A 15,965-nucleotide genomic window follows, 5' to 3' on the forward strand; every position below is an offset into this window, starting at 1 on the left:
GGGCTGCGTCCGCGGAGAGAAGGCGCGGGGAACCTGCGGTACCGGTGCGCGCCTTCCCTCGTCCACCCGCCCCCACCACTGCCTCGGACGCCAAGTGGCACCTCCGCGACCCAGCGCTTCCCCTTCCGGGGCACGCCCCGCCCCGCCCTCGCTCGCGTTGCCCCCGCGCGCTTCCCGACTTCAAGATGGCGGGCGAGGCCGCGGCCGCCCAGCGGGCCGCGGCGGGAAGGAGCGGCTCCCTCATCAAAGATGGCCGCGCGGCCGCTCAGCGCCTCCCGCGCGCCCCGCCCCCTCCAGCCTGGCGCCGTCGGCCGCTCCCGGCATCCTCAGCGCCCCGCCGTGTGGCGCCCGGGCGCCGGCGTGGGCCTGCGTGCGCGTGCGCGAGCGGCACTCTGGCGCCGCGAGCTCTATGGTCGGCCGTTAGCGCAGCGTTTCCGGCGGGCGCGGGGGGTTGTGGGGGATCGTCGCGCGCCTCTTATCCGCGGCGGTGCTGAGGAGCGGGAGCCGTGATGGTGAGCGGGGCGGGCGGCGGGCCGGGCCCGGCGGCTCCTCGCACCCCGCGCCTGTCTGGGGGGGGAGGGCCAGCACCGCCCGGCCTGCTTTCCCTCCTCCTTGGGGCAAGGGGCGATCGCTGGGGCCGCGGGCGGGAAGGCGCGGCGGGTAGTGGGGAAGGCCGCGGCCGCCGCTCCGGGCCCGGGCGGGCGGCAGCACGTGCTGGCGTGGCAGCGGCCTCGGGAAGTGCCGCCCCGCCGCCGCTGGAGCCTCCCCGGCACAAAGGCCGGTTGCTCTCGGGGAGGGAGAGAGGGGGGGAGGCTTCCGGCCCTGGCGTGGAGCGGGCTTGCCCGGGAGCTGCAGCCCCTTTTCAGGGCGCTTCTGGAAGCGCAGCTCTTCCTCGCGAGCGCTGGCTTCGCGGATCCGTCGAGTATGCCTCCCGTAAATGGCTGGTTTGCGTTAATTGAAGCTGTTTCTGCCCATGCTGCTTTCCGTACTCCTCCCCAGTACTTGGAGAAGGGAAAGGCGGTAGCTTGCGCTGGTGGGCTGTTTGAATGGCACGTTAAAGCACAAAGGCCTACCAGTCACAGTAGTTTGTTGCGTTCACGTAGCAAATTTAAATATGCTGAAGCAAGTTGTCGCCATGTGGTGAAAGGACAACTGCTTCTGGGTTTGCAGCAAAGTTCTGCATCTGTCTGGTGCTTGCTCAAAGGCAGTTAGCTTCTGCTAGGATGAGCAGCTACAAGCCCTGTCCCTGTTGTCCAAAGTGAAAGATGACACTTAAACCACTTTTTCTGCCTAGCAGAAGTAACTGAAAGACATTTACGTCTGTGCAGTATACTACTTGTGTTTGCATCACTGCGCATCTTATTCTTACAGTACTTATCTTCCTTTTTTATTGTTTTTTTTACTTTATTGTTGAATAGACTACAATTGGTGGAAGCCTCTTTGGGCAGATGCTGCCTAGCTCCTAAGTCTTGCTGGTTTGGCTGTCGGCACTGCCTTAACCATTTTTACAGGGTTGTGTCTTCAGTAATAGGAGCACTTTCTAAAGTGCTCTCTAGAAGTTCAAAATTGGTGTAATATAAACCATGTGGTATCTCATTCAGTGTCCTGCTTAACAGCAGGCAGTACAACTGTGCCTTTAAAAAAATGCAAGAAAACACAATGTATGCATCGGAATAATAAAGAGTCATATTGGCCTTTTCCACATAATCTGGTCCTAACGCATGAAGGTCTATGGATCTTCCCTTGTTTTGATTATCTTTTTCCTAACAACAGGATTTATACCTATAAGAAAACATAATAGTTATTAATCACACTGATTTTTGCCCTGTCGTCTAGGCACATATTCAGTAGGGCAGGTGATAGTTGGAGGAAGCTTCTCTCAGGCTTCTGAACTTGTCACTTTTTTATACTTATGTGGTAGGAGAGGAGGATCAATTTTATCAAATCAAACAATTTCTTTTTTTTCCCTTAAGATAAAATAATGGGAAGTTCCCAAAGAAATGTTTGAGATGTAATGCATTAATTTTACAATACGGATGGTCCCGATGGCATTAATTTTAATAATTTCTAGGCCAGTATCTGATACAGATATGGTAAAGTGTCTGAAGTGATAAACTGTTTAAAGTCAGAAGCCCAAATAATTTCTACTGTAAAGTTCTGGAAGAATTGGCTTCCGTGTCTGGCTCACTGATTTTTTTTTTCCTATAATCTGATTATTGGCATAACTTCAGGATATATACATTCATTTAACACTCAAAGAATGGGAGGAATAGCCTGGGTATTTATAGGCCAGAAAGCCTAAAATGATTCCCCAGCAAGATACTGAGAGACCAAATGCAGAATTCACTCAATTATGATACAGTTCTGTAACTCCTGATCAGTTCAGTTTTATCTGTGTTCTCTTAGGTTTTGTCAAACAAACACAACTTTTTTTTAATACTGACTTTAGTTGAAAGAGATAAATATGTGTATGTCATCAGACACCACTAATGTAGTCTGCGAGACATTCTGATGCTAAAATAACACAGCTTTTTTTAGAACACACTGACTGAACTGGCTGATACACCTCGTCCATTGTTGTTAATAAGAGATCCCTACTCAAATGCTCCCAGGAAGTCAGAGTTGCAAGTCCTGGAACCAAGCCTTGTCATCAGTGACCAGCAAATAAAAATGATAGTGCTGGAAAAAGTATTTTATAATAAAGTTTGGCAGTCATTTGGAGTCACTGGTAAGACATGCCTGTTCAAGTACAATGCACTTAGGAACAGCCAGATACCAGCCCTCCTTGGGGAATACCTTTCAAATCTAGTGTCCTTTGGCATACATGAAAGTGGAGTTAAATGGTCTAGTCTCCTCTTTGTATGATTTTTGTTACAGTGTGTAGCTCTGAATTCCCCTCCTTTTCCATTTCTGATTGGGAAAAGTCTTGCTGCTTCTGTTTCTCGGTGTAAACTTTTCCTGGGCTTCTCTGAATCTCCTACGATGTTATTTGAGACAGAATTTAAAGAACTGAAAACTGTATCCCAGGCATGGGAACACTATCACTCATGGTACAAAAATTTGTACTGTGTTCTTGTATGTTCCTTGTAAATCCTAATATTTGCCATTTTTCTTTTCTGTCACTGCATTTGATGAACACTGAACTGGTATCTTCACTGATATGTCCAAAGCGTGTGTCAGGATTTTTCTATCAGCAGCTCATTAATTTAAGCCCAATAATATGCTTTGGTATTTGTTTCCAGCGTGTCTTACTCTGCAGTTGCCTCCATGAGTATTACATGTTGTGTGCTCACCTCATACATTAGCATTGAAAATGTTGGATCCAATTAGCAGCACTGGAGATGGTGTTTTCTAGTGTGCTTGCAAACTTTCTGCACTGTGTAACCTGTTAGTTAGATCACAGATTGTGTACGCTTCAAAAATCTTGCTTGTTGTTTGCTCAAATTACTTACTGTAGCCAAGTGAAAAATATTACAGAAATAATGCAAGCCACAGACTGTACAATCATCTAAGTCTGCAGAAGAACAAGCTTACAGACTCTGACATTTGGAACAGTTATCTGTGCCATAATTACTGTTTCAGTAGACTCACCAAAGTATGAAAAATCAGTGCATCTGTTTTGCAGGAAATAATCTTGAATACTACGTGCGGATTTGTTGTATAATTTGTGTTCCCTTGAAGTTAAATGAATAACTCAAAATAGCTATTTCTGTTAAAATCTTTAAGGTGAGACTGACAGTGAAGTTAAGCTGGACTCCCTCCTTGCTCTTTAATTGGGGTATTTAAAATCTTACTAACAGCTTGCGACTGGAATAAAATAAGTAAATGCACTAATGGCATAGCTTTTATACATTGACTTTATTGCTTTGCTTTTGTGTTTAAATAGAAACTACTATTTCCGTGGTATTTTTTTCAACACAGTAGCTGCTTTACTGGTGATTTTACGCATTTTAAAGTTATGTAAGGATTGATAGGACTGATTGGAAACAAAAATTATTAACACAGCTTATTACGAAGAGTTAATGCTATTTGAAAAATGTCTGTGTCCTTGATTGCTAGTTCAGTGTTTTAGTATTATGCTTCTTTTTAGTGCTTCATTCAGATAAATAACTTAATTCAAACAAAAAGTCCTTCAAATTTTGCAAGTAACCTGTTTTCTTGGTGTTTGCTTTTTTTTGTTTTTCAGTCTCACACAATTCTACTTGTCCAGCCTACCAAGAGGCCAGAAGGCAGAACATATGCTGATTATGAATCGGTGAATGAGTGCATGGAAGGTGGGTGCAGACATGGTAGTCAAAAACTGTTGTTAAAATGCCATTGTTGACATATTCCCAAACTTACTCAGTAAGAAAATAAGTTGCTGTTCATGTTTTCCCGAGGTAATTAACAAAAAAATGCAAAGATGTCTCATGCTTTTAGTTTACTAGTGTTTTAGCAAACTAAAAAATAGTTAATCTTTGTTTCTAAAACTTCGTTTTTATATTAAATGTCTCTTTGATTTAACTAGATTGAACCACATTCAGATCATGAGAATAGGCAATATTGTTGGTGGGGCCATGCAGCAGACTTGCCTGAATGCATTTCATTGCAGGATCAGAGCCTAACTCTCTCACTAATTTTTGTGCTAGCCATGTAAAGGAAAGATTGCTGCTGGAAATAATATATAAAATAAAAGTATGTGTGCAATTGATACGTAATATGCAGCCTCGTGGCATGTCTGCCAGAGAAAAAATCCTGCGTGACTTTAAGAGACACATAGTGGGCTTAGAAAGAAGACTGAAATACTACAGCTGTATGATTTAATTGTGGAAGTTCACTTAACGTTAAAAATTCTAATTCCAGGAAGTTTTGTGAGGCAAATAAAAGCATAATAAAGACGATGTAAAGCCTCTGTGCTCGCTTTAATATTATATTCTTCTCAAATGTATCTGAATTGTTTATGGGCTAGCTTAAGTAAAACTGATTTAAATTCATATACAGGCTTGTGCTGTCACTCTTACCTCAGTAGCCCTGTTTGACTCTTTCATAAAAAATGATCTTTCTTATGAGATTTGAGTAGCTTTATTTGACATTAGTTCTTCTCTTTCTCAGGTGTTTGTACAGTAGGAATATATGTTGCAATTTTTGTCTTAAAATTATTAGAAGGAATTTCAGGTTTCAGTTGGAGCTTACTGCATGGAAAGTTACATCTTTGACAGAACTAAAACTTCTTCCTCTAGATGATGATAATGCTTCTTTCCATGCATCTTGATTTTATAGTAGTAGTATTATGTTTCAGTGCAAATAGCTAGAACAACAGCATTTCAACTCTGCAAAATCTGAGTAAGAAGTTTATGTCTCTGTTTTCATGGTAGTCATCTCTAAACTTTCCTGGTATCTGTGGTTCAATAGCTGAAGAAGTTTCAGCAAATGCAGTTGTTGGTTTTTTAATATTGCATTGTTAATCTTGTTTCTCTGTAGGAGTCTGTAAAATGTATGAAGAGCATCTGAAGAGAATGAATCCCAACAGTCCATCCATTACATATGATATCAGCCAATTGTTTGACTTCATTGATGACTTGGCAGACCTCAGCTGTCTTGTGTAAGTTCAGTTGTACAAGTCCATTTCAGTGACTTAGAGAAGTCAGAAGTCTTCCATCTAAACTCTTACATGTTTTGTGTGAAATCTGGTAAGGTTCTGGGGGTTTTTTGCAGTAACTGTTTGTAAAGCAGCAGTCTTGCAGCTGGCATGCCATGTTGCCTGCTCCAACTAACTGTATTGGAATAAAGTATCTCTAAAGAAAGCTTAGAAACTGACAGTTCCAGTTGGATTTTAGTCACATTGAAGCTGCCAGCATTTGGAATACTGAAGTCCAACAGTTTAATACAGCTATGTATTTTATTAATGCTAGAATCTGTTTAAATTGGGGCTGTATCTGCCTTTGTGCAGTTGGTCCAATTCTTAAGGAGGCAGAATGATTACAGAATTTTATTCAGCTGAGGGCTGTACTAGTGGTACGGTAGAAGTCTACAGAAGTGCATTGCAGCTAACTGTTTATTTTGATCAAGATACAGCAAGATGGAAGCTTCTGTAAATCCTGATGAAGTGATTGAGGAACAGATCAGTCCACCAGAGAGCCCTAGCTAATTGTTTAAGTGTTCTTGTGAATACATTATCTCCAGTTCTCATCTGTGTGTTGAAGTTGTGGGCAAGCAAAGGTGGTCTTGCATACTTTCCATTCTGACTGCACTGTGAAATCAAATGTTAAATTTCACTATTCAGAACATAACATTGTAACTAAATCACTTAGTTCAGATCATGAGTATGTTCCGTACCATAAATTTCAAGGTAGTGATTTGATAAGACAGTGGTATCAACTTTGCAGAAATTCTGTAGGAATAAGGATACAAATCTCATATTCAAATAACAAAAGACATAGTATTTGACTTTCGAGTCTCAAAATTCCAGAAACTCCTTTTAAGCCAGTGAGTATCTGCTGTGGACATTCCTGCAGCTGTACTGCTCTGTCTGAAATCCCAGTGCAAGTATGTGTGTAGCTGCACCGTGAACAGCCTCTGCCAGTTAATTCCAGTTTAAAACAAAAAGCTATTTGAAAAAAACCTGAGCATCAGATTGCTTTCCTTTGCATTCTGATGTACATACAGAATCTATGTTACTGATAGTGACTTATTACAAATGCCATTTACCAAAGTTTTCAGTAGAATAAGTAAAACAGGATTACAGTTTCTGCAGAGTTACCTTGTCCCTAGACGTTCTGCCACGTTTAATCTTCAGGTGTCATAGGGCTGGGCTGATGCAGTTTGAAAGATGCACTTTGTTTTAGTTTCTCTAACAGACTGAGGCTAGCTACTTGCTTTAGGAAGTAGCAACTGTTTTCTAGTACAGTCTTGTGCCTTTCTTAATTAGGCTTGTAAACGCAGTGTCGTGCCAAATTCTACTTCAGCTTATAGTTTTCCACCAGATGGCACATGTAGCACATAGCGTACCAGACATGTCCTGTGTTCATGGAGTTTCCTAAAGTACTTGCTATCTGGTCTTGCAGTGTAGCATTAGAAATGGATTGGGGCGGGGGTGGAAATCAGTAACTTTTCCTGAAACTAACATTTCTTATACTGCACTGGAACTACTACTAACTACTACTATATCAATATATACTGAAAGTCTTTCTATGGCCTTGAACTAGTCATGCTGGGTTTTAAATAACAAGGCTTTCTTAGAAACAGTATGCTTAGGGTTTTTTCCTTAGGTGAGAACTGTAAATTGTTCTGGATTGAGTTAACTGGATTTTTACTTAGCTTCTTACCAATGACCATCTCACCCCCTTACCTGATTACAAATACGTGTACCAAGATTTAAAGATTGACTGGGACTTCAGTAGTTCTTGAAGCATTCACTGAAAGTACCATCTTCATCAAAAAAACATTCAACTTTAACGACTAAGGGGGAAAGGAGGGCACAAATCTACACAGATAACTTCATGCAGTTTGCTTTCATTTACCGGTCTAATTCTGCTTCAATTCAAAGTGTCTTGAGTAACTGAGTTCTCTGGCCTTGGCAAGAAATCTTGATAGTGAACTACTTTTATCAACTATCCCTGAGTAACAAAGAAAATGAGTCTGTGAATTCTTGTTTTCAGTTTGCTTTTTATGAAGTGTCCTTGTTTGTTAGATGTAAGCTTGCCCTCACTGCCAACTGGCAAGAATCCTTTGTCATCCATCTATGAGTCTACCTTTGCTCCTGGAAAATTGTGCTCTTATTCATTTTCTAAAAATTCCAAACAGAAGTGGAACGCTTGAAAACTTACATGAACACTTGCTTGAAGTAGTGTTGAAGAAGTGTTTGGCTCATTAAGACAAATTAGATTATTTCCTGGTGGGACTATTCTTCTTCATTCTGAGCTCCAGAATATTAAGGTGTTCCATTTGTTGTCTCCCATAAGTAGTTATATTAATGAATTAAAATGTGAACACACTATGATCCAGTCACTCAGTAGTCCTTGGAGCATCTAGTTTTATTTGAGGTTCTTACTGATCTGCTGGGTAACTGGTTTTTAGGGAACAGGATAAATCTGTTTGGTAAGTGGCAATTCCCATATACTTCTGATATTACTTGTGTTCTGTACACAACTTTCTGCCTCATACGCGTGAGGACACTTAATTGTTTGTGGAGTTCTTCTGGTGCTACAGGGCAGACTGATACTACATTCATTCTTCTTTTCTCTGTAGTTACCGTGCTGATACTCAGACATACCAACCGTACAATAAAGACTGGATAAAGGAGAAGATCTACGTCCTCCTCCGCAGGCAGGCCCAGCAAGCAAGCAAATAATGGGGGCACCATCATTACATGGGTTTGGGGGAGGGCTTGGACAACAGGTGTGTACAGAGTGTAGTAGTGAACGTTTTGTATTATAGTCATCCTGTTGCCATCTTGTTAAACTCTTTAGCCAGGACTGAATGTATTGTTAGAGATGCAAGATTTTTGTTGGATTTGACTTTTTTTCAGTGTAAATGGAGAAGAAAGTGCAACATCTTCAGCAGAGTTTTCATTTGTTTTTTTCCTCTGGTTAGCTTATGGTCCTACCTTATTTGAACCCCAGGGGCTGTTCACATTGTACTTCGCCACATTCACTGTATGTGCCCTTCTGTGGGGTTTCCAACATTTAGTTATGTCCTTGAGACAGTCTTAACGGGGAATAAAAAACTACCCTTTAGTTAAACTTGAGTGCTGAATTTTGTGGTTTTTGCCAAACAACAAAGGAAATCTTTCTTGCCTGTTTGCCAAGGAACAGGGCTCAAAAGGTTATGTGGACTGAACCAACAGTTTGCTGTATTACAGAATGGCTCAAATTCTGGCCTGCCAAGTTAACTTCTCTGGCCTAGTCTTGACTGCGGTCTTTCCTGGGGATCTTTGGGAAACACAGCAACCCTCTTGCACTCTAAACTTGATCTTTCTACAAGGCATTTATATTCAGGTAAGTGTGTCTGTTCTGGGATAGGTGATGGGTAAGAGCAGGCTGAATGTAACACATCACAGACCCCCTGAATTAGCCTACTGCCAGCCTTCCCCTGAGAAAGGAATAGGAAAGCAAATTGTTTTGATGGGGATCTGCCCCAAACTGCATTTTCTCGTTACAAAGGATAAGGACTTCACTGTAAAATTGTATCTGCCCCTGGATATCTTGAACACCGATGCCTTTGTAATTTTGCTGTACTGAAAAAGTTTGGATTGGAGGACACATTAGACCAAAAAATACAGCAGGTAGAAAAGCAAGGCCAGCTCGCTACTTTGTGCCTTTGTGTTAGTCCAGAGTTTGCCTGCTATAGGTACAGATTTGAGTCTTAGACTGTACAGGTATAGTCAACCAGGAGCAGTTCCAGGACTAGCAGAGGAATGTAATTCTCTCCAGTGCACTTAACTTCCTAATACACATCAATAGTTTCTGATGGACCTCACAGCAAATGGATTGGCTTAAAAGAATCTGAGGTCAAATTGACTGTCTGTAGTAAAGCTTTAATTAAAATAGCTTCACTTAAGTGATAAGTAATAGCTGCTGAAGACTTGGAATCAAATTACTGAAGAGATAGAAATTCTGAGAAAGGTATTGGGAGGTGGTGTTAAAACTTCTTTCTTGACATGAATACAAATTGGAGATTAGACCTACTAGCTCTACATTTGTAATGACCAGGAATCAATTCAATCTGCTAATGTCAAAACATGCTTCCTTTATAATAAATAGTGATTTTCAAAACATATTAGGTCAGAAGTATATTAATCCACTTAAGGTTACTTAAATCTGTAAATACTTCTGTACGGAAGTTTTATATCCAAATGCAGCTTGACACAGTAAGTAAAACTTACAAAATTTGCTATTGCCCCATATAACATTCAGGTTTAATATAAGCAATGTTATTTAAACAGCTTGTCTAGCTTACCCTCCTCCTGTATAGCAAGTAGTAAAATAACGTTCTTTCCTAACATGTTTGAGGTTAACTTCTGGTAAATGTTTATGATTTCTTGGGTAAAAATTCCAATATTCTCACGGTGGATTATTCAAGGTGCTAAGTAGGATGCAATTTTGCAGTCTTTAAGTGAAGCCACATAAACATCCCTTCTCACTTCCTATCGCATTAAAAATAGTGTTTTAGTATTTTCCTCATTCTGTGAGCTTGTTTTCAATTTAAGGAAAAACAGCTGTTTCCTTATTGTGAAAAGTGCAAGGAGCATGCTGAATCTATAGTAATCAGGAACTTGGAACATGACACAGCTCTTCCTTCAAAGATAACCTAAAGTTTGGTCTGATGAAAAAAAAAAAATCTTGGTTTTGGCTCTAGTATAATAACTGCAAACTAAGACCACTAAACAAGTACAAAATATGAATTTCTCATGTTAGAGCAGAAAATGGGAAGAAGGTACTTTAAAGCAGGGGGTAATAAATGTTTCTCCTTTATGAAAGGGACTTTGTGAAGGTATGTTTTTTGGAAAGTAGAAGGTAAGCTTTAACTTCAAGGTTAATTCACTTTTTTTTTTTCCTTTTTTTTTTTTTTGTTTACACTTAAACTTCTGTGGTCATCTCAGTAATTGAAGTTTTCATGGAATTGGAAAATGCAAATAAATGTTCCTTTTATACCTCTGGAGCCAGACTTGGCCTTCTGCTGATATAAAAATACGGTCTGCAGACCACTTTAAGAGAAGGGACTTGGACATCGTCTCTTTTCCCCCTTGTCACCCAGCTACAAGTCTTTTTTTTTTTCCTGAAATCAGCTACTAGTTAAAACCCTCTAGTGCATAGTTCTTGAGCTGCTGTTCTCTGTATTCCTTTAGAGTTCCCTTTTACTTGATTAACTTCATGAAACAACAGATTTGTTGCTTAACTGAGCAGCTGAATGAATACACTGGAAGGAAAAAAAAACGCTGCAGCATCTACCTGATTTGCAGCTGGTTAGAAAGAATCTCGAAGGCTGTCTCCAACTAACCACTGCCTTCAGAAATACAGCGAAGAGGGTTATGAGCACTTGGAAACCTACGATGTGCTAGTAGACTGGCACTCTAGTCATGTAGTCTGCGCTGACAGGCCAGGTGAAAAATTACTCTCCAGTTTGCTTTGTGGCTCCTTTCCAGTAAAGAATGACAGCAGGGCGTTTAGGACTTTCTCCAGTTGCACTTGTCCTTAGAGGCATAAGAGAGCACTTCTACTGAGAGATACCAAGCATTTGCCCAAGTTCAGCTACTTCAGAAAGTGAGGTTCATCAACAGCATTTTGCAAGTAAAGCCATAAACAAATTGCATCATTACAGAAAATATGTCAGAAAAGAATCTGTCATCCCATGCATGCTTTGCCTGTGGCAGATTGTCTGGTGCTTCTTACATAAAGGATAGGTACGAGTAGCAGTGTTGGTCATGCCTGCTACAGTGTGGGAGTAAATGATAAAGTAAATTATATTGGCTGTTTCTGCAGGAGAGCGGTACAGTATTGTAAAACAGGGGTAAAGAATGGAATCCAGAGACTTAGTATTTCCAAGTGTGGAAATACTTAATACATTTTTTTTGAAGCAAGTCCATTCAGCAAGCCTAGTTCAGTCCAATGAGATGTATGAGCCCTCATCCATTTGCCCGGAGTACAGAGCAACTGAGGTGCTTGCCTGACTTCTGCCTGGCTTGTGGAGCCAGGAACCATGCTGCATCTTTTCTAATCATGGAATAGGCAAGTCCTCACTCAGTCTCTGGACTGCCTGCTCCTGATCTCAAGTTGAGGCATTACCAGAATGGTACAACTTATTTCTTGGCATGGCTATTCACTAAGTAAATAGTAAGGTGAAGTTTTGCGAGATGGCCGAGCTGATCTAACAGTTCACTGCTGTTGAAAGGCATAATGCTACTTGACGCTACGTGCAAAAGAGACACTGGGTGTGGTGGGGAAGGGGAGAACAGGACTGCCAATCAGCACCAACAAGCAGAGTAGCCGGTCACTTCAAAAAAAAAAAAAAATCTCATCTGAGGCTTTGAGAACAAGGTCAAGCATGGTAGATGCTGTTGCAGAAAACAGTAGATGATAAATTGTCGTGTGTGTGTGTGTATATATATATATAAAGGACCGGTTTATCTACCATTGCATGCTCCTGCCAGTCAGTAGTGCACTGGGGCAGGGGGTAACCCCACTAGGATTAGAATTTGAGTTGTATTTGACACCACAACAGTAACAGGATCATTCTCTTACAGGAGTCCCACTCTGCAGCCTCCTTCAGTATGCTGAAGGGGGATTGTGAAAAGCAAAATTGAGTTTGTGTTCCTGCTTTGAGGGTGAAATAAGCTAGGTAGTTAAAATACTTGTCTACAGTTTCTTCCATCATCACGTTCTTTTAAAATAGACTGAAATCACGACATTCATCACAATACATCATAAGCACAGCAGGAAAATAGCATCCCCATCATTACATCAGTCTGTTCTTGTGCTTAACACCCCTGTCACGTACAGCAGGGAAAAAAGAGTAAGTAGTAGCCAAGACCACCTTGTTGTCTTTGTTAGTAACTAATATATGTGCTTTAGAAAAACATGTTTACAGCAAGAGGAGACTTGACCACTCATAGTATTTTTTAGGTTGGAAGAACCACCAGATTTTTCACTTGCATTAGAAAGAGGTAGGAAAGTTGCAAAGTTGCTGGTTGTGATCTCATTACCATATGCCAAGCAATGTGCTAGTTCGTGATGTGCTGAAAGCAAAGATGCTTCTTAAGATGACTTACTCTCAGAGGGAGGAGGGGAATGCTCCAGCTACTTTGCTTTAGAGTACATAAACAGTTATGTACATTTGCAATTCCCACTGAGTAACAGCCTGATTGTACTGAAACTCAGCTATGTTGGAAACTCAAACAATCCATCAAGAAAGCTAATAAACAGAGAAAAATCAAGGGTAACTGGATTACAAGTACAAAGTGATTTCAAGCTCCTGTTTTTCAACTGCTGTGAAACTGCTAAGTGTCTGCTAGACCCTGGAGAGCATTAAAACGAATAAATTATAAATTCTCTGTCTTACCATTATCATATGTTGGGGGGGGGGGGGCAGCATTTGTGGGGCCAGGGAGCATAAGTTAGCAATTCTCCAGCAGGAGATGGGGTATGGCTGAGGCTAGTAACTGAGTCTGAGATTCTCAGCCTCACTCAGCATCTGAACCACTCACCTTAGGTACCCACTTTCCCTTGAAGTCTGGTAGTGTTGACTTCAGTATTTGTCTCAAGGTAAAATGATAAATAATCTAGCTGTACATAAACTGCAAGAGTAAATCTGTTGAAACAGAACATTATTTTAGAGCTCTGCCATATTAGACAATTCTCTCAGGTTTTCTACACTGAGTGTCTTGTCTGCTATAATGTTACTCAGTGTTGGCTGAATATAACATACCATTCACTGAAATAGCAGGGGAAGGAATTTGCCACTGAAGTACACTGAATGGAGATGTTTGGTTTTGCGTAGCACAAGGCAGCTCTCTATTCTGACCCATTGATAAATGCTTCATCCTCACTGTGTCTGCAAAGGATTAAAGTTAGAAAGACCCATCCCGATTCGTTACAGGGAAATGTCAGATTCTAGCAATTAGTTTTGTCATTACTGTAATCTGAACCGTGCCTGTATGAACAGTTTATCTGGATGAGGTTTGGGCACAGCTCCAATTTATAGGTTTTATTCCTACAGTTTGTGCTGAGTTTGCAGATGACATGGAAGTAAAACTTGCTTGCTGCATATCCCAGCTCAGTGCCATCGCTGGTGGAGCACTAGCAAGGGTTTTGTTACCAGTTTTGTACACACCCTAGTCGATCTGCTGCTGCAACCCCTGTAGTGCCTCCGTAGTCCTTCCAACTAAGACTGTTACTATGCACTGTCGTCTTAGTATCAGCCATCAGTGACATACACACCGCTTCTGGAACTCTGTGTAGCTGCTGCATGCCTTGTGTTTGTGCCACATGAGTCAACAAGACCTGGAGAAGAGAAAAATTGGGCTGTGTACTTAGAAGCCGTGTTTCTGGACTCTACCACTGGCTAAATATGACACTTGTACGGCCCAGATCTCTAATGCACCAGTGCTTCCATCTAGTGTATTTAATTCCTGTTCAGACAGCTTCTGCATCGCTCCATTGACTGTGCAGGAAACAGGCTCCTAGATCTAAATTACTACCTTCTTAGTTACCTAGGGGATTGGGTTTCACACACTCCCAACACAAACCTGTTGCCCTGAGAGGTTGGGGAATATCCATCCTTGGAGATGTTCAAGACCTGACTGGACACAGCACTGAGCAACGTGATCTGGTTAGACCTGTTCTGAGCAGGATTTGACTAGATGACTTCTGGAGCTTTCTTCCAACCTAAATTATCCATCATTCTATTGGACTCACTACCGGAACATCCCGTATCATGAAAAATGGGAAACCTAAGCTTTGAATCCCTCTTCTGACCAATTTCATGCAGGCATTTGAATTCGGTGTTCCCCAGGCCACCTAGGGCAGTGCTGCAAATGGCAGGCTATCAAGTACTCGTGAGTGGGTTTGTGTGACACAACAGTAGTATTCACTAGGCTACAGAAAGTGCAACTAATCCCCAGTGACAAAGACAGTGTGAAGAACAGTCAGATTTGATCTTGTTCTGATATTCTCTTTGTATGAATGAAGGTTCACATGGGACACTGAGAATAATGCCTTTTCATAGAGGTTTAGTCCTGAGAGGTCATCAGACCTGCCACCCAGATGCAACCCCCTGCGCCCCCCCCCCGCCCCCATACACTCGCACACCCCACAAGCCTTTCCAGCCCTCAACAAATTAAAAAAAATATCTGTGTAAGAAGAGATAAAAGGCCTCAGAAATCTGTGATGTACTGATAGGGAAAGCTCAAGGACATTGCAAAATGCCAGGGGAAGGTAAGAAACAGGCCATGCATGACAATGGAGAGACAAGCAATCAATCACACCCATGTCCCCGCCTCCACCCCAACGCCCCCTGCTAATCTCATTGGGAGGCAAAGGCATTCTAATGCAGTATCCAGTAATGTACTTGCAGGGGGAAGAGGAAAGTGAACACTACTAGGACTAGAAATAAACCTTGCTCCACATTTCATTTTTAGCTATGCCTACTCTGAGGTTCCGAGCAGGAAAGAAATGGAGGGGAGGGGAAGAAATCTCTTCTGTCTCATTCCATTAACTTGATCTCTGAGGGAATTCTTAGCTTGTACATCTATTCCACTGTAACACGGGAATGTAGCAGAAGCACCAAGATATAACCAGAGTCCAGCAAGCAGAGTCAGCATTCAAGTCCTGTCTTCGAAGTGCATTTCTTAAATCCAGAATTGTTTCTTCTCTATCCCCATCATCTCCAGAAGTTTGGCCAGTGCCAAACCAATGCGGCTTTCCTTGCCTGGCTTGTAATGCTCTTCCAGAACACACTACTCAGCTCATTAGTATCCTAGATTCTGGGGCAAGTGAGTTTAATTTCAATTTCTATCCACTTTGTGCTAGTAGCATCTTTTTATATTCTTTCTCCAAGTACTTCTCCCCTCATCTCCCAGGAAAAGCAATCATTCCCCATCTCAATTTTGCTAAATTAGTAACTTGTGATTGGTAGTTTCTTCTCGTACAACAAGTTGCTTTGTCTCTTCCTCATCCTAGCAGTTTTCTGCAGCTTTTCCTGTCTAAGTTCGTCTTTGATTGAACATCGTTATTGTTCTGGGCACCTGCAGCTCTAAATGAAGTTTACCAATCTTTCATACTATGGTAATGACATCTCCTTAGTCTTAACCAAGGATGAATCATTTAATGCCTCCTAAAATTGCATGTGTTGTTTTCATGTTTACAACACAATAATTGTTCAGTGATCACTCAGTGCACCCTCTATCCCTTTCCTCTATCATTTCCAAGTAAAAACAGTCATTATTTATGCAAAATGAAACAACTTCAGCTAGAAAGCTTGAGAAAGAGACA

At 41.6% G+C, this 15,965-nt stretch overlaps 1 protein-coding gene across 1 annotated transcript; it reads left to right on the top strand.

Annotated features, from left to right (window-relative positions):
• The first annotated feature begins 460 nt into the window (after positions 1–460).
• On the top strand, positions 461–8,725 carry ERH (ERH mRNA splicing and mitosis factor). Its single transcript, XM_050897848.1, has 4 exons — positions 461–512; positions 4,187–4,274; positions 5,461–5,581; positions 8,227–8,725. Exons 1-4 carry the CDS (start codon positions 510–512, stop codon positions 8,327–8,329), a joined length of 315 nt encoding a protein of 104 aa, XP_050753805.1. The 5' UTR covers positions 461–509; the 3' UTR covers positions 8,330–8,725.
• Positions 8,726–15,965: the final 7,240 nt, after the last annotated feature.

Source organism: Gymnogyps californianus, chromosome 5, assembly GCF_018139145.2.
Source record: "Gymnogyps californianus isolate 813 chromosome 5, ASM1813914v2, whole genome shotgun sequence".
In the NCBI taxonomy this organism is placed as follows: domain Eukaryota; kingdom Metazoa; phylum Chordata; class Aves; order Accipitriformes; family Cathartidae; genus Gymnogyps; species Gymnogyps californianus.

Coding starts and splice junctions, on each gene's coding strand:
- ERH (XM_050897848.1), top strand. Junction 4,275..5,460: donor GGTGAATGAGTGCATGGAAG/GTGGGTGCAGAC, acceptor GTTTCTCTGTAG/GAGTCTGTAAAATGTATGAA. Junction 5,582..8,226: donor GCAGACCTCAGCTGTCTTGT/GTAAGTTCAGTT, acceptor TTTTCTCTGTAG/TTACCGTGCTGATACTCAGA.